This window comes from Protomyctophum bolini, assembly GCF_963924005.1.
Source record: "Protomyctophum bolini genome assembly, chromosome: 15".
In the NCBI taxonomy this organism is placed as follows: domain Eukaryota; kingdom Metazoa; phylum Chordata; class Actinopteri; order Myctophiformes; family Myctophidae; genus Protomyctophum; species Protomyctophum bolini.
Window position 1 is genome coordinate 38,875,464 of NC_137876.1, and position 22,762 is coordinate 38,898,225.

Below are 22,762 nucleotides of genomic sequence, written 5' to 3' on the forward strand. Positions count from 1 at the left end.
TGCTACTGAAGCTACATTTCTGACCACCTTATCTCATGCGCACACACACACACACACACACAGAGCACTTTCTCATGTACTGGCTCCATTCACCCCTTAACACACACTTTGCTCATAGACTCACCAGCCTGGCAGGTCAAACGAAGAGAACTGGAAGTAAAGGTGAAGATTGGAGTCCAAGCTGTGGTGGTCTGTCAGGATGTCCGACGTCCACTCACCATGTTCTGCTCTCACACATCCCTCACTCACAAACACACACACGCTACTCCGTACGGACTGACGGCTGAGAGTATTTCCTGGTTGCCATGGCAGCAGGGCCAGCAGTGACTAGCTTTGTGGGCCAGACCATCGGCAGCAGCAACCACAACAAAAGAGAGTAAGAGAAGGGGGAGAGTCCAAATGGTGTAAGCTGAATAAATAAGATAACCCCATTAACATTATTTGTGATCCCCCCCCCAAAAAAAACAATGTAGGCCTATGCAGGTAAAGCCTGTGAATTTACTAATGATTAATTTGCATTTCAGAGAGCACCATATTGTTTAAAGTTCAGTGAGATGACCCTTGGTGAAACGAGGCTAACAAAAGTTGTTGAACTGTGGGGATATGGTTGAACAATTGTTATTAACATGCTATTTAGCCTCAAATTAGGTCATTAGCAGACAACAGTTAAATTGGCAGTATGTAGTTTTAAAGTGACATTTGAGCTTATGCACAGTGTTCATTTATCTATTTGTAAGTCTGAGTGCACGAATGTAACCAAATTTAGTGTTAGTTTAACACTCAGGATTTTTTTTCATGAGGTATAAGGACAAAGACTGGTTTGAGCGAGGGGCCATCCCCAGAATATCTTTATGCTGATCCGCCTTCTAAACAATGGCCTGTATCTCAGACAATATCGTCGCTGTCAGGTGGAAACCTTGTATATCCAAAGCGGTTACATTTCAGAAGATATAAAATAACCTGTGTTCCAATGCAGTAATTTAGTCACAAGCTATTGTTAATACTTTTCATTGGTTCCGTATTTATAAAAGCCCACACACTTAACCAATTTAATGAAAGAAACTTTTAAAAAGTTGAAATACCGTATGAAGATACATGGTTTCTGTCCAACAGCAACAATATGCTGCTATGAAGACAATTGGCAGTAACACCATTGAAGCTAAGGAACAAAATACTTGTTATACCCACAAGAAAATGTGCACTTCTTTAGAAAAAAATAAAGTTTATTCACATCTTTTCAACAAATAAAATGTTTGTTTATATACAGCTATTACAGCAAAAGATAAATACAACTGGAAAAGTAATTCATAAATTCTGTACACTTTGTCTTCAATAATGTGATTGTGAACAGCTAATGGATACAAATAAGAGTCATTCCACTCATTCAAAACTTCAGTCCCATGTTAGCATGTCCAGTTCAGATGGATTTGGTTTTATGTGCCATCAGGGTACGCCCAGTCTCTCTTTCACTGACAAGTACTATAGGAGAAGAGAGCAGAGAAGAACAATTAAATCATGACAAGACTATTACACGATTCTTTTACCAAGTAGATGAGTGATGGTCTGTTGCACACACACACACACACACACACACAGCTGTGCATACACAACCGACATAAAACTGTATTAAGGCTACACAAAGCCACACACACACACAAAGCCACACACACACACAAAGCCACACACACACACACACACACACACACACACACACACACACACACACACACACACACACACACACACACACACACACACACACACACACACACACACACACACACACACACACACACACACACACACACACACACACACACACGTGAGCTTGTCAATCTGCCATTTTCTGTAAAAGCTTTCCCCACAATATGGATGCTGTGTTACGTGGTTAAATAATTATATTTTGGCATGTGTCACCATTGAATGACGAAGACTAAAATTTGCATCAGTCTGTTATGCAATATCCTGTTAATAGCACCACTTATACAAGGATTCACAATGTCATTCTCTCAGTTCATTACTGTCTCTTGACAACCTTTTGGACTTTGAGAATCAAAGTGCGATTCAGAAGAAATGGGTACTTGAGATTATAGTTTTGGTGAACGTACCCAAAGTCAAACTTGCTGGATACATACATTTGATGCTTTAAATCACCCACTGTTCTATAGCCAAACTGCAGCTAGGTGAAAATAATCTCTCTTGTTTACTTACTTTTTTCCTGCTGCCAATGGCCTGCTGGAGCCATAGCAGTTCCATAGCCAGAGTATTTCTATGCAGACGCAATGCTTCTGAGGTATGGGGCACCTCCTGGGCCAGACAGTACCGCTGGGCACCTGGGAAAGTGAGTCAAGGTCAAGGGACGACATGAAGAATTTATATCGTTTGAGATACAGGGTCCAAAACCTTGGGTCACACCACGCATGTGGTGGAAACGGCTCCTGGAGCAAGAATCAAGTGGGTTTATTTATCACTACTCGTACAGTAACAGAGAAATGCTACTGTGGCAAGGTCTGGATGGCTGTGCTAACAGCAACGTAAACATTAAAGTAAAAAATAAATATCATCATACGTCACATTCCGTGCTCAGCCAATCAAATCATCACAAATCACTTTTGACGTCTTCACTTTTCTGCCCTCACTTTTATCTTCAATATGTACTTTGCTCAGCCAATCAAATCATCACTATGGGGTGCTCAGCCAATCACCAGCCAATGTTTGTGTTCACACAGACCCACACAGCTGGGCACAGACCCTCTAAAAAAAGGTAAAAAATATTTAGTAATTAATTAAAATAAAATTGTTGCTAAAAAGCAACGCTGGGTCTTAGAGGGTTAAGGGAAGAACTAAGGAATAATGAATGCAATGAAGATATAGCCATATGAGGAATTTATTTAGCAGCAGTGGTGTTGGGGAGTAGCTTAGTAAATGTGCAGTGCCAGTAAGGCATAACCATGTTTACAGAAAATACAGTATGACGTCAGATGGCATCTGAGATGCACCGATCTAACTCTGGATGTCCTCGAGATGACTGACGTCATTATTGATTTGTGCAACGGCAAAATATGGACGTCAACATCATGGCAAAATCCTATAAAAGTAACAGGCAAAGCTCAAAATAACACATTCAACCATATACACTCGGTTAGAGGGGATTCTCACAGCTTGTCCCTGACCCCCACTCACATATGAAAAGCCAAAGGCATAGCTGGACCTTTGTTTCACTCACCTGAGCATCGATAGTAGCGTCCTGACCCCTCAACCTTAAGTGACCATAAGTCAATTCAAATAAATTCTGGTCCTTGAGCTGTAATCAAGCGAACCACTTCAGCCTAAGATGTTCAGGCCAGATGAGAGAGAGAGAGACCGTGATGTAGATAGTTCTCGCCGGCGCCATCGTCCGGCGCCACCACATCTCAATGATTATGAGGTCAGCTATCCTACTAGGCACCGCCCCTCTGTTCATGAGCAGACCACACCGGAATTCTCCACCGTGGCTGACCTGCTATATATAGCTTATAGAGAGAAAAAGGACAAACGGCAATACAGCTTTAGAGAGAAAAAACACAAACTGCGACATGAAGGGCAACACCTTACAGACAGGATCTCTGTCCTGAGACAAGAAGGGCAACGCCTTACAGACATGATCTCCGGGCTTGCTTCACATGTCAAAAGCCAGGAGGAGGAGACTTCACCCACGCGACAGCTGACGCTGCTCATGGGTCATCAGGCTCTGCGTCAGTCTGAAAGGACCCCGCATGTTGTCACTCTACCCCCAGAAGGCAGCCAACGTGACCTGGTTAAGGAGCTCAGGGACCGTCTAAAGAGGGTGGGAATGTCGAATCAATCTACAGCACATTCATCAGCAGCTGCAGAGGAGTCATTCCCTCTGGAAATGTCAGATGACGACAGACAGTTCCCTCTTCACCACGGCACAGCAGTGTTTGAGTCGCAGGTACACCACCAAGAAGAAAGGTACTGCACTTCACCTCCACATGCTGTTGTTCAACGTCGCCCTGACAACAGACACTACCCTCCACATGGCGCGGTCTACCAACAGCCCAAAGAAAGCTATCGTTCTCGGCCTAACGATGCCTATCCAGGCCACTACGACAGCATCCACCTGCATGGCGGACGCCAACCTCAGCATGGAGGTGCCAACATTCGACCATGGCGACGCCGTCACTCGCCATCACATCACAATGATTACGAGGTCACCTACCGAACAAGGCAGTGCCCCTCTGTTCATGAACAGGCCACGCCGGATATCTCTACCGTGACCGACCTGCTACATAGCTTTATAGAGAAAAAGGATGAACTGCGACAAGAAGGGCAACGCCTTACAGACAGGATCTCTGGACTGCGACAGGAAGGGCAACGCCTTACAGACATGATCTCTGTACTAGCTTCACGTGTCAGAAGCCAGGAGGAGGAGGCTTTGTCTACACGACCGCTGATGCTGCTCATGGGTCATCAGGATCCACGTCTGTCCGAAAGGTCCCCACAGGGCCGAGTCCATGAAGAGTCCATACGACCAGAAGGCAGCCAATGTGACCTGGTTGCAGAGCTCCACTATGACAGCTTCCACCCACATGACAGACACCAACCTCTGCATGGGAGTGCCTACAGTCGACCAGGCAATGGCTTCCGCCCTCCTCATGGTGCAGCCTACCGCCAACCCAATGACATCTGTCCTCTGCCTGATCGCCATTGTCAGCATAGCGAGAACCGACAGACCCATCCTGATTATCATCATGATGACCCCCGATGTCGTCCACAGTTGGAGAATTATTGTGATTTTGTGCCATTAAGTGACACCATGCTATCATGGTCTGCCCTCACTGAGACGTATGGGCAGTCACAACAGCGGGCATCCCGCTACGTCTCACAAGAGAATCGTTCGCTACACTTATGGACAGATCTGTTGCCCTCTAATCTAGGGGACTATACGTTTGAACAGGAAGGCTTAGACACTATCCTAACACGGTCGTTAGATGAATTTGAAAATACTGGTCCTCCTCCAGCAGAGAAGGAAAAGATCTCCTCTCTTCCTACAGTCAACATCTCTCAGCAACAAGCAGACTGCAGTATGGAGTGTCCGGTGTGTAAGGAGGACTTCAAGTTGGGGGAGTCAGTCCGACAGCTGCCTTGTAATCACTTCTTCCATTCAGACTGTATAGTGCCCTGGCTGGAAATGCACGACACATGCCCAGTGTGTAGAAAGGGTTTAAATCGAGAAGACAGTAGCATGAGACGGCGGCCTCCTTCAGAGGCCCCCCTCCATCGACCGCTTGTACACAGAGGATATGGTCAGCATCGTCCAGAGTCCCCCCATCCACCGACTGAATTCCATATTGAGGCCCTCTTCCCTTCCTTACAACCTCTGAGGGACACGTATCATGCAGAGGGTTAATTTCACATGTGCAAATGTACAGTGACAAATACTCTAACGACATGTCCATTTCATTTGAAAGAATAGAGGCGCTCAGTGGGGCACACACAGTTTGAATTAATGTATGCCATATTGGTCTTGTGTGCCGATAATAGACCTGTTGTGGTGATGTGTTGTAAGCTTGTACTGTAGCACAACGCTGTCGTAGAAGAGCGAAGTTTATTTCCGCCAGGCCCAGACCCAGTCAGACTATATTACCTCAGTTATCTATGACTATGAAAGCTTTCCATCCAAGTCTTTGACTTCCTTTAAAAAGAAAGAAAGATGGGGTCTAATAATGCCATGGCTCAGCTTCCAATGAGGAAAGGGGAAAGGAAGAGGAAAAAGAAGAAACAACAAACAAATCATAAAATAAAATTCAATTTGGATTCAAGAAGATTATTGGGCCAGTTTAACCACTTTCATCCTGGCATCCCTATTTTGGGCATGTCATTCATTACTGTCAAAACAATTTTTAATTTCAAACGTTTTCAAAAAGGTTGGAAAGGTTTGGAAACCCCCTATCAAAAGTGCTATCCCTGGACTCTCCTTTTTTGGACACACTCACCTGAAAATTGATAGTAATGTTCTGACGCAGATGTCAGTTCTTGGTTTACTATCCCTGATGTTGGAATGTATGACCCAATGGTATTGGTAATGGTGATTTTAGAAGACATTTTGTAGAATCGTTCCCAGGTCTAAATGGGTTTTAAAGCATAATGGAATTTGGAAAATGCGGCCTTATATATATAGGTTGTTAATGGTATGGACAAATAACTGTGGTCTGACCTGTGTGCGTTGTTGTTGTTGTGGTGACAGAATGTCCTCTCCGTTCAGTCTCTCCAGCTCCCTCTTCATCTTCACCTCCAACTCCCGGTTCCTCCTCTGATCCAGCCTCCGCAGCTCCGCCTTCAGCTCCTCCACCACCGGCACGCCTTTCTCCTCCTCCTCCTCCTGGGACTGGGAGGAGGCCTTCACACTGGCCACTTCTGTGTGTGTGTGTGTGTGTGTGTGTGTGTGTGTGTGTGTGTGTGTGTGTGAGTGTGTGAGAGCGAGAGAGGCTGCTTTGTTATCAACATTTCCATCAATATTTAAGTTATAGACAGTCTTGATTTTTGGCCGATTTCTATATAACGCATCATCGTCTATTCTAGTCCACACACGTCAAAGAACACCTAGACTAGACTAAACCTCTAGGTCCTACAACAGGTTTGTATAGTCGAGTCCGTCACTTGGGGCCTAGAGCGGGTCTATAGCAGCCTATTTTAGCATTTTCAGCACCCTAGGGTGTACATTGCTCAGACAGACGAATGGACAATCAAATTATCAAACCCATTCAGAGGCAAAACTGTAAAATAAAAATAAATAAAAAAGAATACTAGATGTACAAGCTCACATCGGAGGCATTTTTATCTTGTAGATGAAGGGGCAGAACTGTCGTTAACGCGTTACCTTCTGATGCCCTCTCATACGCCGTCTTCATCTCTTCCTCTGCCCTCGCCATCTCCTCGAGCCTCTCTCGCAGAGCTGCACACTGGGCCTCGCTCTCGGACAGCCGCTGTTCCAGCACGGTCGTCCTGGCGCAGCTCTCCTCCTCCGAGGCCTTCACCTGCGTCAGGAGGCTTTTCGTTTGCTGCGTCAGGAGGCTCGTCTCCGACTGCAAGGCCTCGAGCCGAGTGCACGAATGTGCTTTATGACCGGAGAGCTCCTCTCTCAACTGGAGAGACACAGTCTCACTGGAGAGGGGGGAAAAAAAAAGAGGAAAGGGCGAAAGAGTTTTAACCCATTTTGGCGTTTTGGCCCAGGAAATAAATCCCAATGCATTTTTCTCATAGGCATTTCTTAAAGTATTTATTTAAAGACGGTTACGCCGCGGACAAAGCCAACTCGGATCGTGACAAATCATGACGGGACTGCGACGCTCTATAACATAATGCTTGATGTTATAGAGCGTCGCAGTCCCGTCATGATTAGACATGATTTGGCTAAAATAAAAATGTGCTGTCAAAAACAACACTGCTTCCCGCCCCCCCCCCGGTTCGATCCAGAGTCTTCCACTAGCTATAGCGAGTACTCCGTGCCATCTATTGGTGGTTCCTACCGGTCGGTCAGCTGTGCGGAGAGCTGTGCGACGCGGCTCTGTAGCTCTTCAATGTCTCGGCTCTTCTGTGCAGATCTCTCTAGCGCCCCCTGGCATTCCGTCTGCAGTCGCTCTATGGCAGATCTGAACGCACTGCTCCTCCGCTCCGCATCCACGGAACCCTGAAACGCAGCGATAAACACAACGACAGACAGACAATCAATGAGTCAATCGGTGAGATTCCATGTCGAGGATCTAATTGGGCAGCGACCCCATCTGAAACTATGTTGTACCAGCAGGGTCCCCCCCTATTCCAGGGAAATAAAACGGCTGGGTTTTCCGAGGCTAGGGACCCCCCGAGAAGCAAATAGTTCACAATTAAAAATAAAATAGAAGATCTACCAGCTTGTAGTGCAGCGCTATGAGCTTGTAGATCTGCTATTCTTCAACAGCTAAAGTTTAAAATAATGGTTAAAGGTAGAGTCAGTGATTTCACTTAATTCAAATATCACTTATTTTTTTGTTTTGTTGTGATAATCCTCTCTACTATAGAGTGTGCTGACCATATAAGGAGTTCCTCCCTGTCCCCAGTTAACCCCTGGGGGTCAAAAAACCGTAGGTTTCGTTTTTGTTCTCTATCCTGATTGGATGAAAGCTTGTGTCCCAAGGCAAAAACGAAACCTAAGGGTTTTTGACTGAAATCACTGACACCCCCTTTAAAGTGCTTAAAAGCTAAAGGCTGCGCAGATGCATCCTTAGGTCTAAAATAAATAAATAATAGCCCACGAGAAATTGCACTCAAATCAATCGCAATAGAATCATACACCTGTGAAACGAACGACACTGTACCTTAACTTCCTGTCTGAGGCCATCTGCATCCTGTGTCAGACGCGCCACTTCCTGCCTCAGACTGTCAATGGTCCTCGTCTTCTCGTCTGATTGGCTCTCCAGGTCCCGGAGGCGGGCCCTGGCGGCGTCCAGCTGTTCCGATAGGTCGGCAGCCCTGTCGGTCTGCTCTGCCAGTTGGCTCTGTAAACGGCTCACCTGGAACGGCAGTAAAAACAAACTGGTCAGAAACCTCACCTTACATAACGTACACTTAAGTATTATTACCTTACATTATGTGTTTGTTCAGTATTTACTATATGTGACCAGATTTGAATGAGAGCCTACAATCGCGCAAATTCCAGCTTTTCACCAGAGGAGAAAAACTTTTTCTCCCCCAAAATGAGTTAATAGCACAGGCAGACTCTTCACATACTAATTTGTCTGAAATAAGTGTCAGAGCTGAAATGTACATATGAAATAAATGCTTAAACATGTAGCTAGGTGTAATGTTAGAGTCCACAGAAGTGAACCTTTCAATGCCTAAATTGTAAAGCCTGTTTTCTCAACTCGCTGTTTCTCTGCAAGACATTACTCTATAAGCCATATCTCCAAAACCGGTGGGCCAAAACTGAACAACCAATATGTCAGTTTGAAGCTATGATTTCCTGCTTTCACAGGACATGAAAAAACGAAAATTCTAAAAAGTCTAATGGCAGTCCCTCAGTCAAATTTAGTCACAAATGTAGTATTAATAGCAGTGGTGGAAGAAGTTTCAGGTAAAAGTAGCAATACCACACTATAGAGAGTCTGCGCATGCATCACTATTCCAGCCCCCATCACTCAAGTAAAGTGTGCCTCAAAATAGTACTTGAGTATATGTACCGAGTCACTTTGCTCCCTAGTAGCATTACCTGGTCTTTATGCGATTGTTCAGTAGACTGGAGTTGAAAGATGCCGTTGACCAGAGCCTTGTTCTCTTTGTTCAGTCGGCTGGTCTCTCTCTGCTCGCTCTCCAGCGCCAACATCAAATTCTCATAGTCCGAACTGTGCTCCGTTATGTCAGCTATAGGAGACACGCAGACGGATGGACAGACGCGTGGACAGACAAATGGAGAGAAAAACAACAAAGTGACGTTCTCTGCAAACCTTCGCTGGATGAGCAAACGGAAAGACAGAAGGGAAAAGACGATAGAAAGACACTAGGGGTAGCAATTGTACTAGGGGTTAACCAATTGGTTTAACCAATTATAGAAGAAAAAGAACAGTTAAAATAATCGAAATAATCAACCCCCATTTTGGGCATGTCATCGTAGATATGAACTTCCTTTTACGTGTCAAAAACAATCTACCTCTTCTCTCATCTCTTTTGCGAGCTGGTAGATATTCACAATTTGACATTGTTTAGCGACTACGCTGAAAACATGGCTTAAGTGATTAATCAATTTGTTGAAACATTCCAAAGTAACGTGTCATTTTCTGTTTTTACCCGCGTTTCCCCATTGACTTTGCATGGGGCATTTTTCGCGTCGTTTATTGCGAATTACGTCGGCACGGTAACTCGAAACGGAAAGAAAAGCACAAGCACACCATTCCCGGCCGAGCCGCACGTTTCGATGTATATATTGCGGGGCTTTGGTAAACTGTGCGGCCGGCCATAGCGGTCAAAGTTTCGTGTCTTGATGATTATTATTATTACGATTAAGTATTGGTTTCGGATTTCAACCTGTGTTTCTGCCATTGCATGGCAGGCACCCAGAAAAAAGTAGGGCTGGGACTCGATTAAAAAAATGTATATCTGATTCGAGGCACTGTAATTAGCATTTTTATTTTTTATATGAATACAAATATTGATACGCGTATCAATATTTGACCTGAGAAATAAATTTGAAATATTAATTTCACATCCATTTGGCGAAGGAAGCGTGCACCGTGATCGGTACGCCTGAAATTCGTCTCATTCCAGTGAGAAGGTTCTGTGGTGGAAAATCTAAGCGCGATTAAAAATGCCCTCTCACCCTCTGCTGCAAAGTTCTGAAACTTTCTTTGGACCCGTGAAGAGCTCTAGGTGGAAAACCTCATACAGTGTATGTCCAAAACAGACATTTCAGGATTCAAAATTCAAAAGTAGGAGATCTACAAGCTCAAAGCGAGCTTGTGGATCCGCTACTCTTGCGGGACACGTGACTGTGTAAAAAAAAAAAAACACAAAGTTAGAAGAGGTTTCTGCCCGACAGCAACGATAGTCGCAGCCCCCCGAAAGACAAAAAAGGGAAAGAGAGACGAACTAGAGGGAAAACATTGCGCCCTACCCGTCAGGTCCTCCACCCTTCGCTCCAGCGACGATCTCTCCTTCTTCAGCTCCACCACCTCCTCCTCCCGGGCTCTCCTCTCCTCCTCCCTGGCTCTCATGTCCTCCTCCTCCCTGGCGCTCCTCTCCTCCTGCTCCCTCTCGCCGTTCACCCTGGCCTCCTCCGTCAGCTGGGCGATGGTCTGCTCTTTGCCTTCGTTCTCCTCCTGAAGCCTCCAGATCTCGTCCTCCAGCAGGACTGGAACAAGAGGGGGTGGACGGGACAGGGTGTGAGATAAGAGAGCAACAGCTTATCCATCCTTGAATCTAAATAATCGATTACTAATACTAATGCAGTGCTATTTTGGAAGGGGGGGGGGGGGGGGGGGGGCGTGCCATAGGCAAAAAGCTTGTTTGTTTTCAAAATAATTCAAAGCGAGAACGTGAATATAGCTGGTCTACAAGAGCTCACAGCGTGGTGCAATGTGACGCGCTTATATAGATCTGGTATTTTCACTACTTTCAAACGACACCGCTGTGCGACAAAGTATGAAATAATCGTCAAGTGGTTAACAGATTTGTTTCAAAAACATTCAAAAATTATGCTTCTCCATTATTCAACTAATTGAAACGGTAATCAATAGAATTGTGGCTAATCAAATAGCAGCTGCAGCCCCAGCAAGAGGGGAGGACTGAGAGATTCCAACAGAACAAGGTCCAGAAATACCGGCAAGTTAACCTTAAATTGAAAAATCACACCCGTGTGAAGTGAGTGGTGCAACCCCGTGTGAGCATCATAATATACAGTTAATACGTGCGTCGTGTGTGTGTTAGGTTGCGCACAGGTGGTGAAAAACAACCATGCTGTTTTCGTGCTCATGCCCAATTACCCACCCAGATAGCCACCCACACACACACAGCTCCGTAAGGGAGTGGTTGCACCACTCAAAAACAAACGAGGAAAGAGTGACAACTTGTAACACAACTTGACCACCTGAAGTTAACCCTATCATCCCTTATTTTTGCCAGTTTCTTCCCCCAAAACATCAGGACACTGAATGCTCGCCACATATTGCGCCCCCAAGGCCATCCTGAGAGACAAATAGCACTATAGATATATTGCACTTTGAATGCACCAGCACTTTCTCCTGCCAATGTTGTCTAATCTTTTTACCGTTTAACATCATGAGTTGTGGAGAACGGTATTTTGCTCCCCTGTGTGCCCAGTGTATATTGTGGAAGTGACAATAAAATCTGGTATCTGGCTATAGAGATTGTGTGCAGAGGGAGAAATGGACCGAGTACAGGGGCAGCGGTGGCCTAAGAGTTAGAGTGCCCTTGTTGCCGGTTCGATTCCCCCGACGGGCAGGAAAACTCTGGGTGGGGAAGCGATTGTCATCACTCACCCAACACCTCTGAGGTGCCCTTGGCTTGAGCAAGGCACTGAACCAACCAACTGCTCCCACTGGAGCTGCTTTAGTGGCCAACAGTATAAGACTGTGGTTGTACTGGTGGTCAGCTCCCAGGTTTTAATGCGTGTGTGTGTGTGTGGCTGTGTGTTTCTATGTGCAGGGCGTTGCTGAAAATGAGCACTTGTGCTCAGCTACTACCCTGGGTAAATAAAGGATATACAATTATATATATAATAATAAAATAAACACAGACCTCGGACACGACATAATACAAGTTTAAGTGGATAAAATTAAGCCCAAAAGACACCCAATTGTTTTTTTTAGGATTGATTTTAAATTGCACTTATATAAAGCTCTCAATGGTCTGGCACCTAGAGCGTCGCAGTCCCCTTTCATGACGACGGTCCCAGAAGAGAATTCCCCATTCATTTTCTCCCATGGACATTTCAAAAAGTATTTAAAGACATTTAACCATCGGACAAAGCCAACTCTTCTTGTGACAAATCATGACAATAAATACAATGTTTTGGGCCGATCAAATGATTGGAAAGAAAAACAAAAAAAAAGTTGTTGTACCCTGCCCTTTTTCTCTAATTATTTGATCGGCCCAAAACGTTTTTCATATGTCGTCACAAGAGTTGGCGTCGTCCGAGGCTTCGGTCTTTAAATAAATACTTTTTGAAACTTTTATGGGAGAAAAAATTAATGTGGAATTCTCTTCCGGGCCTGGTGGGATTCGCTCTACGACTGCCTGCTTGTCACTCCCCATCTCTCTCCCCTTTCCTGCACCCCATCAATAAAAGCAAAAATATATATTTAAGAAAACTTAAGTCCATAGACTTGGCTGTCATTCAATAGAAGGTATGCACGTGACATCATCATACCAAGGAAGCTTACAGAAGGAAGGGACATGGTCACGTGACCGGGCTACGCCATGAGTGACACTCATGGGAGCCAAACTACAACAGGAAGTTCGGCAGCAGAATGCACTGCCACGGAGTCAACGAGAGCTCAGCGACCAGCTCATGAACAAACGCCATTTCTGAATGACTGAGACCTTTTGTAAAGTAAATCGCTTCTGCAAAATGACAGAAGACATATTAAACACATTGTCTGTCACTGTGTTGCTTTCCGATGTGTACACCAATTCTACAGAGGCATCTAAAGAGCAAAAAGGGTGCCATCGTTTCTGAACGTGCCAACTTGCCAAGTATCGCGAGTCTGTGTGCCATTTCCTGTCTGGCAGCCAAATATCGCGATACCTCCGACAGAAACGATACCTGCCGTTTAGATCCTCATAAAGGTATATACTGGGTACATTGAAAAGCAAGTGATTAGGAAACAACCTCTTATATTCCTGAACCGATATGACAAAAGGTCTCAATCGTTCAGAAATAAATTATGTTTCACTGCCATGAACTTCCGGTTGCGAGATTTGGCTCCCATGAAAGTGGCATGGCGCACCTTTCCTTCTCCGAGCTTCCTTGCATCACAAGTTATGCGGTTACACCTATAGTCTAGTTTGCCAGCCCATAGAGCCCCATTGTGAACACGTTGAGTTCACCAAAGTCTTATGTTAGAAATGTTGAGTATGGGTCCCCAGCATGTGGAAACTGCCGGATGCCAACTTGCATATGTTGAGCAATTTACATAATATGTGACCATAACATTAAAATCTAAATTTCATCATGCTTTATGTAGCATGCGACATGTCAAACTAGGGGGTTTTCATGATGCTGAATCCATTCCATTAGCATTCGTTTTGCACAAAAAAAAATATATATATAAACAGCCATAGCTACCAAATGTGCTGACATTACATTTGTGATTACGCTATGGCCATTTTAGCCTAAGGAGTGAATTTTGTGCAAAACCAATGCTTGGAATGGATTCAGCATCATGAAAACCCCCTAGTTTGATATTTCTCATGCTACATAAAGCAAGATGGCATTGACAGCCCATGAATCCAAACAGAAAAGTCCTATCCGATTGCATTAAACAACATTAAACTCACACGCACTAAAATGTGTTCCAATCCAACCCTTGATGCTGTGTGTCAAGCAGGGAGGCACTGGGTCCCGGTCTTTGGTATGACCCGGCCGGGGATCGAACCCCGACCTCCCTGTCTCAGGGCGGACTCTAACCACAAGAGCCACTGAGCTGGTATTATATGTGGTACTTTAGTTCAAAGCTATGCAGACCCAAGAATTGTCAGCTCAGACAGCTGATGTTGAAGTTAAATAACCAAGCAGAAAGCACCCATCAGCAGTGCTTCTGAACGCCATAAAAACAATTATCAATACATCGATGGATGTGTATAGCGTAACTTTATTACTCTTAAAAAGTGCATAGTAACAAATACAATAAAATAAAGTACGTAGCACAAAATACAAAATACAAAATACAAAATACAAAATTCTTCCAAGTGACTCATCGCCATCACTTTCTCCACTTTCTCCTCCCTCCACTTCTACCTCTCTTCCGGGCCGGTCCTCCTACGGGTTCCTCTGCGTGCCGTTTTCTCCCTCCCTCCTTCTCGCCTCCCGTTGGTCCTCCTAGGTCCTTGCTGCTGTCGCTCCTCCTCCTCCTCTCCGCCGATCCTCCGTCACTGATCAGTGAAGCTCCCCTCTCGGCCTCAGTCAGGTGCAGGCAGCTGTTCAACTCCAGCAACTGCTGTTGCATGGAGTGAATCTGGAAGAGACGGAAAGAGAGATGAACGTGTGAAAGGGACAATGTTAGAAGAAAAAAAAGCCATGGGCAGCAGTGGCTCAGGGGGTACAGTGGCCGGATGGTAACCGCAAGGTCGTCAGTTCAAACCCGGGCTCCCCCCAGAGTTAGGGGTCAAAGTGTCGTTGAGCAAGACACTGAACCCCCGATGTGCAGGTTTGGTGCCTTGCATGGTTTCCGCTGCCATCGGTGTATGAATGTGTGCGTGAATGTAATGCACCATGTAAAGCGCCATATAAATGCACCGTTTACCGTTCCCCCGAGATATGACCAGTTATGTAAGCTTGAACGTTAAATCATCTCAGGGCAGCATTCCTTCCAAGTTTCACAAAATCTAATTTGCGCTACCAGAGTAAATAAGGGCAGAGTATTCGATGCACGAACCTCGTTTGTGGCATTATCCAAGGCTTCCTGGAGTGTGTCTATTCTCCGATCTTTGTCCAGACACATGTTCATCATGTCGGACACCTTCAGTCTCTTCTGTTCCAGGTCTGGAAAAAAATATAAACAGGATAAGACACATGTTCTATTATAGTGGTTCTTCTCACACTTTATTAATTTCAAAGAGTGAAAAAATGGAAGCAAATGGACCAGTAAAATAAACCAAAGTAGGGACCCTACCTCATGTTTAAGGTAGGGTATGTGATCATTTTAGATTGTTAAAAAATAAGTTTCCTGAACAGAAATTACATTTCAGGTGGGTTGCCAAATTTCAGCAATCTAAGATTAAAGTTCTAGGTTGTTGATGAATGTAAAAAAAATAAATTTAGCAGCTCTCTTTTGTCTTAACGATTGTAGGCATTTTTGACAGGGGGCAGCGGCATTCGAACAAGTGGCTAAATATGTCTTTTACAAAATGTTATGGAGATTTATTTATTTTATCATTTACCATAGTTCCACTAGACCCCTGGACATTAACTCTGGCCACAGTAGTCGTTTTCCATGCGTCTGATCGAACTACTGACTAGGGGGCTGCCATATCACAGACTCAATGTTAGTTTGTCACCTTCCCCTTCACATTCAATAGATCCCGTGATCTTGCGGCCAGATGTAATTTCCCAGGGTCTAGTAGGACTATAGCAAATAAGAAATCGCCGTTTAGCCACTTGTTCAAATGCCCCCAACCCCCTTGTCAAAAATTGCTAAAAATCGTTAAGACAAAAGAAAGCAGCAAATAAATAAACACTCATCTTTTACTTTCTCGAATAACCTAAAACATGAACCATGGTTGAAGAAAACCAAGTCGTCCTTTACATTTTATAGTCTTCCAGTTTTGTTTGCTCATTAATTTGTGTCATCACTTTCAAATGCATGCATAGCATTATCCTGTGAGAGTTCCCTCTCCTGATTGGATCAAATTGGTATCCTGGCCTGAAAATGTATTAACCCATTCTGGTGTGCTTTAGCCATTGAAAAATAGCAGACCTACAAGCTCGTAGCGCGCCACTCGGTGGCGCGCTACGAGCTTGTAGGTCTGCTATTTTTGAGTGGTGCAACCACTCCTACAACCAGCAATGTCTGTGTAGTCATGAGCACGAGTGGTGTGTGCATGCGTGAAATTGGAACGACACGAGTATGTGACTTATTAATACCAGTAGGGGCGCCAGAAACAGAGAGGGGTATGCTGTGCCAGAGAGCGAGCGAGAGCGAGAGAGAGAAGAGTTGCACCACTCGGCTCACAGGTGTGATTTTTGAAAAATCGAAGAGCGACTGACATTTTTAGAATCTGATCTCAGGTCAGAATGGGTTCATCAGACCAGTGCGTGTCCAGTGGAAACCTCGTATGAATCTGATCTCAGGTCAGAATGGGTTAAGAGTGAGTCCTACCTGCGTTTTGTGCGTCGACCTGTTCAGACAGACTCTTCATCTGTGTCCTGAGCTCATCCAGCTCTATGGACCAAAACATAAAAACACAATGTAACACTAATACATTTAACAAATGTATGACATAGTAAAGATTAAACACAGTAAAGGGCCATTCACACAGTACTAAAACTATAAAAATATTGTTTTAAAATAAAGTGGATGGCAGAGTTCACACCAACTATATAAAAAAAAAATACAATACTGAACAATATAGAGCGTCGCAGTCCCACCCCCTACCAGGGCCCAGGAAGTCATTTTCCTCATAGACATTTCAAAAATTATTTATTTAAAGACGTTTACGCGGCGGACAAAGCCAACTCTTGTCGTGACATATCAACACACAATTTTTTTGGCCGAACAAATAATTAGAAAGAAGGAAAAAAAAAGGCAGGTTACAACTTTGTTGTTTTTCTTCTTTGTAATTATTTGTTTGGTCCAAAATATTGTTTGTCGTCACACGACTCCAGTTGGCTTTGTCTGCGGCGTAACAGTCTTTAAATAAATACTTTTTGAAACGTCTATGGGAAAAAAATGCATTGGGAATCATTTCCTGGGCCTGGCGTCGTCATGAAAAGGGGTGGGACTGCGACGCTCTTATAGTCATCGTTATAAGTTGTAGTGCTCAGTGTGAAGGACACGAGGGGGATAGAGAGAGGCATTTGAAAACGCTACACACACACAACCCCTACTGAGGTTGCTGATGGCCAAATGAGCACTGTACGTACCTGTGGTGTGACATTGGGAAAGGCGGCTATTCTCCAGATTCGCATCCTCCTGGAAACAAAACGGTTTAAGTCATGTCAACCTATTTTGACCCGAGAACAGATTCTACAAATGTCTTCTAAATCCTGACAGTTCTTGGAAAAAAATTAAAATAAACATGTTTCTATGTCAGTGGTTCTCAAACATTTTCATATCAAGGATTATATGTAATTGGCCGCTGGCCGCCGACCCCCCCCCCCCAATCTGAAAATATGTAGTTCCAGGAACCCCCCTCCCCCCTCTGAAAAAAATTATATATATATATGAACTTTGTTTTTTTAATTTGTTGACGAAATTGTCAATATATTTAGGCTTAGTCATCATAGCTTAGTTTGTGGGCATTAAAAAAGAAAAAGAAAAGTAGAACACTTGTCATAGTATTAAACAGTAAACACTGTTCAGCAACGCCTCTGACATCACAGACCCCCGGTGGTGGTCGTTACCTTGGTATCACGGACGAGGTTTTTAAAGCTCTCCAGCCGCTTATCTGACCTGTCCTCAGCGATCTGGAGCTCCAGCTGCAGGCGCTCCCTGCAACAAACACATTTGTTCATGAATGTAGAAAAAACCTGTACAAGTCAAAAGTGGACGACAGTGAAGTGACGATTTAAGTACTTTAAGACCTTTTAAATAAATACCTAAAAAAGTATACTGCTTCAAAAGTAGACAAAATGTCAAATATAAGAAAAGGGGCAAAAATGGTTGTGAGGCGTTGTAAGCTTGTGGATAAGCCATTTTCACAATATTTATCTGTGGAACAGAGTAGTCAAACTAAATGAAAAGCCTCGACTCCTACCAAATGCTTGTCAGGGTGGGTAGGGGGTTAAAATAATAGTGTTTATTAAATTAACACTCAAGACTTTTACTGTGCATGTATCCCATTTTTCTAGTCACATCCCATCCATGTCTCATTGGGGTACACGTTTGTTTACTTGTAGTCGTTCTCCCTTTGGTTCATGAGCTCCTCGAACTCCGCAGCGACCTCCTCTCTGATCCTCATCTCCAGAGCCAAGGTGTCCGTCTGCTGGACCTGGACACACAGTAACCATGTCAACAAGACGACAGTAAATCCGTTAACCTTAACCCTAAGGCCGATTCCTACATTGAACCATTTTAGAAACTTCACCTGTAATGCAGTGTTGCTTTTGGCAGCAAATTTCGATTTTAGTTTAGTCTTTGGACTGAAACTTCATTTAGTTTTAGTCACATTTTAGTCACCCGAAAATGTCTTGTTTTAGTCGACTAAATCTACAGGCGATTTAGTCGACTAAAATGTGTTTTGGTAGGCCTTGATGCCGTCGTAATGAGTGTTCTTACACTTGCTGAAAATAGGCGATCGTGACGCGTTGTGAGCTTGTAGATCAGCCATTTTCAGCATGCAAGCAAGTGTAAAATGACTTATACTGGATCTCTTGTCCACTAGTCCCTTCCTAACATTTTAGTCTAGTTTTTATTTGTCTACGAAATTGTCAGTATATTTAGTCTTAGTTTTAGTCATCATAGCTTAGTTTCCATTCGTTTGTCAGTGGAAAAAGGTGGTCGACGAACATTTTTCGTCTTAGTTTTAGTCGACGAAAACACTGCTGTAATGGCATGCCCAAAATATAGTTTGATTATCCTGATCAATCTTAAACACATTAACTGACAGGTATTAATTATTAGGGGGGGCGGCAGTGGATCAGGGGTAGAGTGGCCAGTAGAGTCAGCCGGAGGTGAAATTACAAGGTTCCCAGTTTGAGGGCCCTAGAGGGGGCGTTCGCGCACCACAAGGGGTGCACGCACCACAGTTTGGGAACCCCCTGGCCTAGTTGGTTATAACGGATTAATTCTATCAAGTGTTGCAAACCCATTATTAATAATCAACCCATTCTGGGCGGGAACCCCTGTTGGTGTTTTAAGCATTACGTTATGCTTTATCCATTGAAAAATAGCAGATCTACAAGCTCGTAGTGCAGCACCGAGTGCTGGGCTACGAGCTTGTAGATCTGCTATTTGTGAAAATATGGCGCAAATCTTGGAATATATATTCTTTCAGAGCGAATGTTTAACTCAAATCTTAGCTTCTGGGGGGTGGCGGGGGGGTGGGTCCCTGGAACAACATATTTTCAGATGGGGGTCGGCGGCCAAATACAGATAATTCTGAGGATTTAGAAGACATTTGTAGAATCTAGTGTCGGGTCGAAATGGGTTAACCCATTCTGGGCGGGCACCCATTTTGGTGTTAGCACTATGTTATGCTTTAGCTATTGAAAAATAGCAGATCTACAAGCTCGTAGCGCGCGCCACCGAGTGGCGCGCTACGAGCTTGTAGGTCTGCTATTTTTGAAAAATCGAAGAACGACTGACATTTTTTAGAATCTGATCTCAGGTCAGAATGGGTTAATCAGACCAGTGTGTGTCCAGTGGGAAACCTCGTATGAATCTGATCTCAGGTCAGAATGGGTTAAAAACTAAAAGTACCTCCATGGCCGTCGTCGTCTCCTCTTGTTCCAGAACAGTTCCCTCCATCACACTCTCATCGTCCTCCTCCTCTTCTTCGTCCTCCTCCTCCTCCTCCTCCTCCTCCACGTCCTCCAGGCAGATGGAGTTCCCCCAGCCCATGCTGTCCCTAGGGCTCTTCGGTCGCAGAACTGCCGCCCAGCGGGCGGCCAGGGAAGTGTCCATGCGCATAGACGCCGTTCTGCGACCGAAGAGCCCTAGGGACAGCATGGGCTGGGAGAACTCAACACAGCAACCTGGAGGGACGGACGGGACAGAAAGAAAGGGGGAAAAAGGGAGGAAAAACAATTAGACCAGAGCAAATATATATATTATAAGTAATCATAACTGATCTAAGCGTATGGTTGTAAATGTGGATGTCGTCATTCATTTGTTAGCATGTTTTAACCCATTCCGGGCGGGAACCCCTTTTGTTAAGAATTATGTTATACTTTAGCTATTGAAAAATAGCAGATCTACAAGCTCATAGCACAGTAGAGTGCCACGCTATGAAATTGTTGAGTACCACTGACACAGAAGCATAGGGTTTTTCAGAAAACTGTCAGGATTTTAGAAGGCATTTGTAGAACCTGTTCAATTCAAGGATCCATGACAACAGGTCATGTACAATGTACAGGTCCTGGATATTAAAAGATATATAAAAATCATAATAAACTTGAGGGTCTCCACATTAAAAGACCACAAACCAATATATAAACCCCTTAAAAAAGGAGTGACACTTAACTACAGTCTATTATTTCTCCCCTTCTTCAATACCACCACACATTTTATATCGGTTATCGTTCAGAGTCACACATGACGCACGATAAGAGCATCTATGTTTTGTTGATGTGTCGACATGTTTAATGTTTTGTATTCCTTTTGTTGTGCCCGAGTGTGTTGTGTGTTGTGCCCCCTCTAAAACGAGATGATACACCTCAAGGGGCTATCTGCTAAAGGAAATACAATTTAAATATATATAGATAACGACAGGACACCAATTAAAACCATAAACTCACAGACAACAGTGTCCACCAACATTTCGCTGCTTTGTTGCATTGGCTATCTTCAAGCTCATAACGTGTTGCAATGCGACGCGTTGTGAGTTTGTGGTTCTTGACGTGAAAATGTTTGAGAACCACATTGGTTTAAGAAACATTAGAACAAGTACAAAAAAGCAACTACATTTTACAAACTAGCCCAAAAATACGCAACCAATTCACCAATATACGAATTGTTGTTAAATTAACTGAAGGGACGTACGTGTGTTTGTTCGTTTAGACAGTAGGCGCACAATGAGCTAAAGGCTAACGCTTCGTAGCATTGTGTGTATTATGGTGCGAAATGTTTGTAGCGAGACATAAGACATGCTGTCGTCAAGTTTCTACGGTAAAACAAGTGTTAAATTATTTAATTTGACTTACTTGAAGGTTGAAAGTGAACGGGTCGAACTATATTTCAGTAAAACGTTGAAGAAAACATTCGACGTCGGTTTGTTGTTGTGAGACTGACTGACTGGAGGAGACTGGAGAGTTTGATGTTTTCGGCCGCGGAGTTTTTTAAACTGTGAGCCGACGACCAATCAGCATAGAGTATAAAGAAGGAGCCAATCACAGGGCTTCTTATTCCACTACTTCCTCTAGTCGGGTTTACTTGCGGTTGGCGAACATTATGTGCATTTCCGCCCCCTATTGATTGATTGAAATATTTATTAACAGTTTGCAGTACATTTCAAGCACAAACTCAATACAAAGACTGTTAACTGTGAGTGGACGACCTAATTAAGCATTACACTTGTTTACAAGAGGGTCCACCTTGTTCAATTCATCAAAACATTAGAGACCAAATACTACCTACTGTTCGGTCCAATTAGTAAAGTATATGGACTGGAGTGGACGCTTTGAGATATATTGTATGTATTTTATTGTATGTCCCCTTCTCCAAAATGCATAAGGAAGTAGCCAAACACAAACATTTTTTAAGGATAGCCTACTATGATACTCTACCTGTCTACCTGTACCTCTCCACTCTGCATTTTGATCATGATTAGAAAGGTGTTGGCATTCACAGCCTACTTTTTTTCCGGCCTGTAGCCTACTGTACATATAATGTTTTATATGTGTTGATGATATTGTATTTTTGGTGTAATTTGGTATACATAAGAGTAAACCTTGTTTTTGTTTGGCTTCCTTCAGACAATGCAGCAAATATATAATATAACATTCAAACAGCAAACACAGCAAACAAAAGGATAGAATATAAGAAAATGCCAGCAACGTACGTACACGTTTCGGCCATACAGGCCGAAACACGTACATTTTCATTCTCAGAGGTAAATAAAAACATGTAAAAAGACATAGGCCTACAATATGAGCGCTGGCATTTTCTTCACCGCAACTTTATCTTCGAGCCTTGCACCTAGAAGGATTTTGTTTGCGCTGCGGGTTGTCTGCCTACGGCAGTACTTTTCTCTATGTTCCATAAATAGCCTATACAACAAAAAATGTTTAGAGAGGTGCAAGTCAGGATGCTCTCTATCTGTGGTGCCTATCTGTGGTGCCTAAGCTCTTAGAACGTTTGGACCGCCATTCCAGCTTTCTTCTGTTTTCTGAGAAAGAAGAGGCGTTGTTGTGCTTTTTTCACCACCTACTGTAGCTCTGTCTGCACTGCCCAGGTAAGGCCCCTCAGTGATGTGCACTGCCAGGAATTTGAACTGTATACTCTGACCCTTTCCACTGCAGCACCTCCGATCTGGATCTGGATCTGGATCTGTTGTTGGTGAATTGATGATAGTATTAGGACCACAAAAGTCCCTATAGGACTTTCTTTCGTGATATCCTTTAAAGCTCATCTCCAATCTGAGAACCCATGAGCATCAAAAAATAAAGGAAAAA

At 43.8% G+C, this 22,762-nt stretch overlaps 1 protein-coding gene across 1 annotated transcript; it reads right to left on the minus strand.

Annotated features, from left to right (window-relative positions):
• Nucleotides 1-1,261: 1,261 nt before the first annotated feature.
• On the minus strand, nucleotides 1,262-20,909 carry LOC308329863 (uncharacterized protein; the record flags this gene model as incomplete). The annotated part of the gene is made up of 16 exons (XM_080784365.1): nucleotides 1,262-1,479; nucleotides 2,212-2,333; nucleotides 6,218-6,417; nucleotides 6,881-7,164; nucleotides 7,530-7,690; nucleotides 8,358-8,552; nucleotides 9,248-9,399; nucleotides 10,646-10,882; nucleotides 14,510-14,726; nucleotides 15,147-15,253; nucleotides 16,590-16,652; nucleotides 17,354-17,402; nucleotides 17,834-17,921; nucleotides 18,323-18,420; nucleotides 19,851-20,125; nucleotides 20,888-20,909. 16 exons carry the CDS (start codon nucleotides 20,907-20,909, stop codon nucleotides 1,467-1,469), a joined length of 2,283 nt encoding a protein of 760 aa, XP_080640491.1. The 3' UTR covers nucleotides 1,262-1,466.
• Between the last annotated feature and the right edge of the window lie 1,853 nt (nucleotides 20,910-22,762).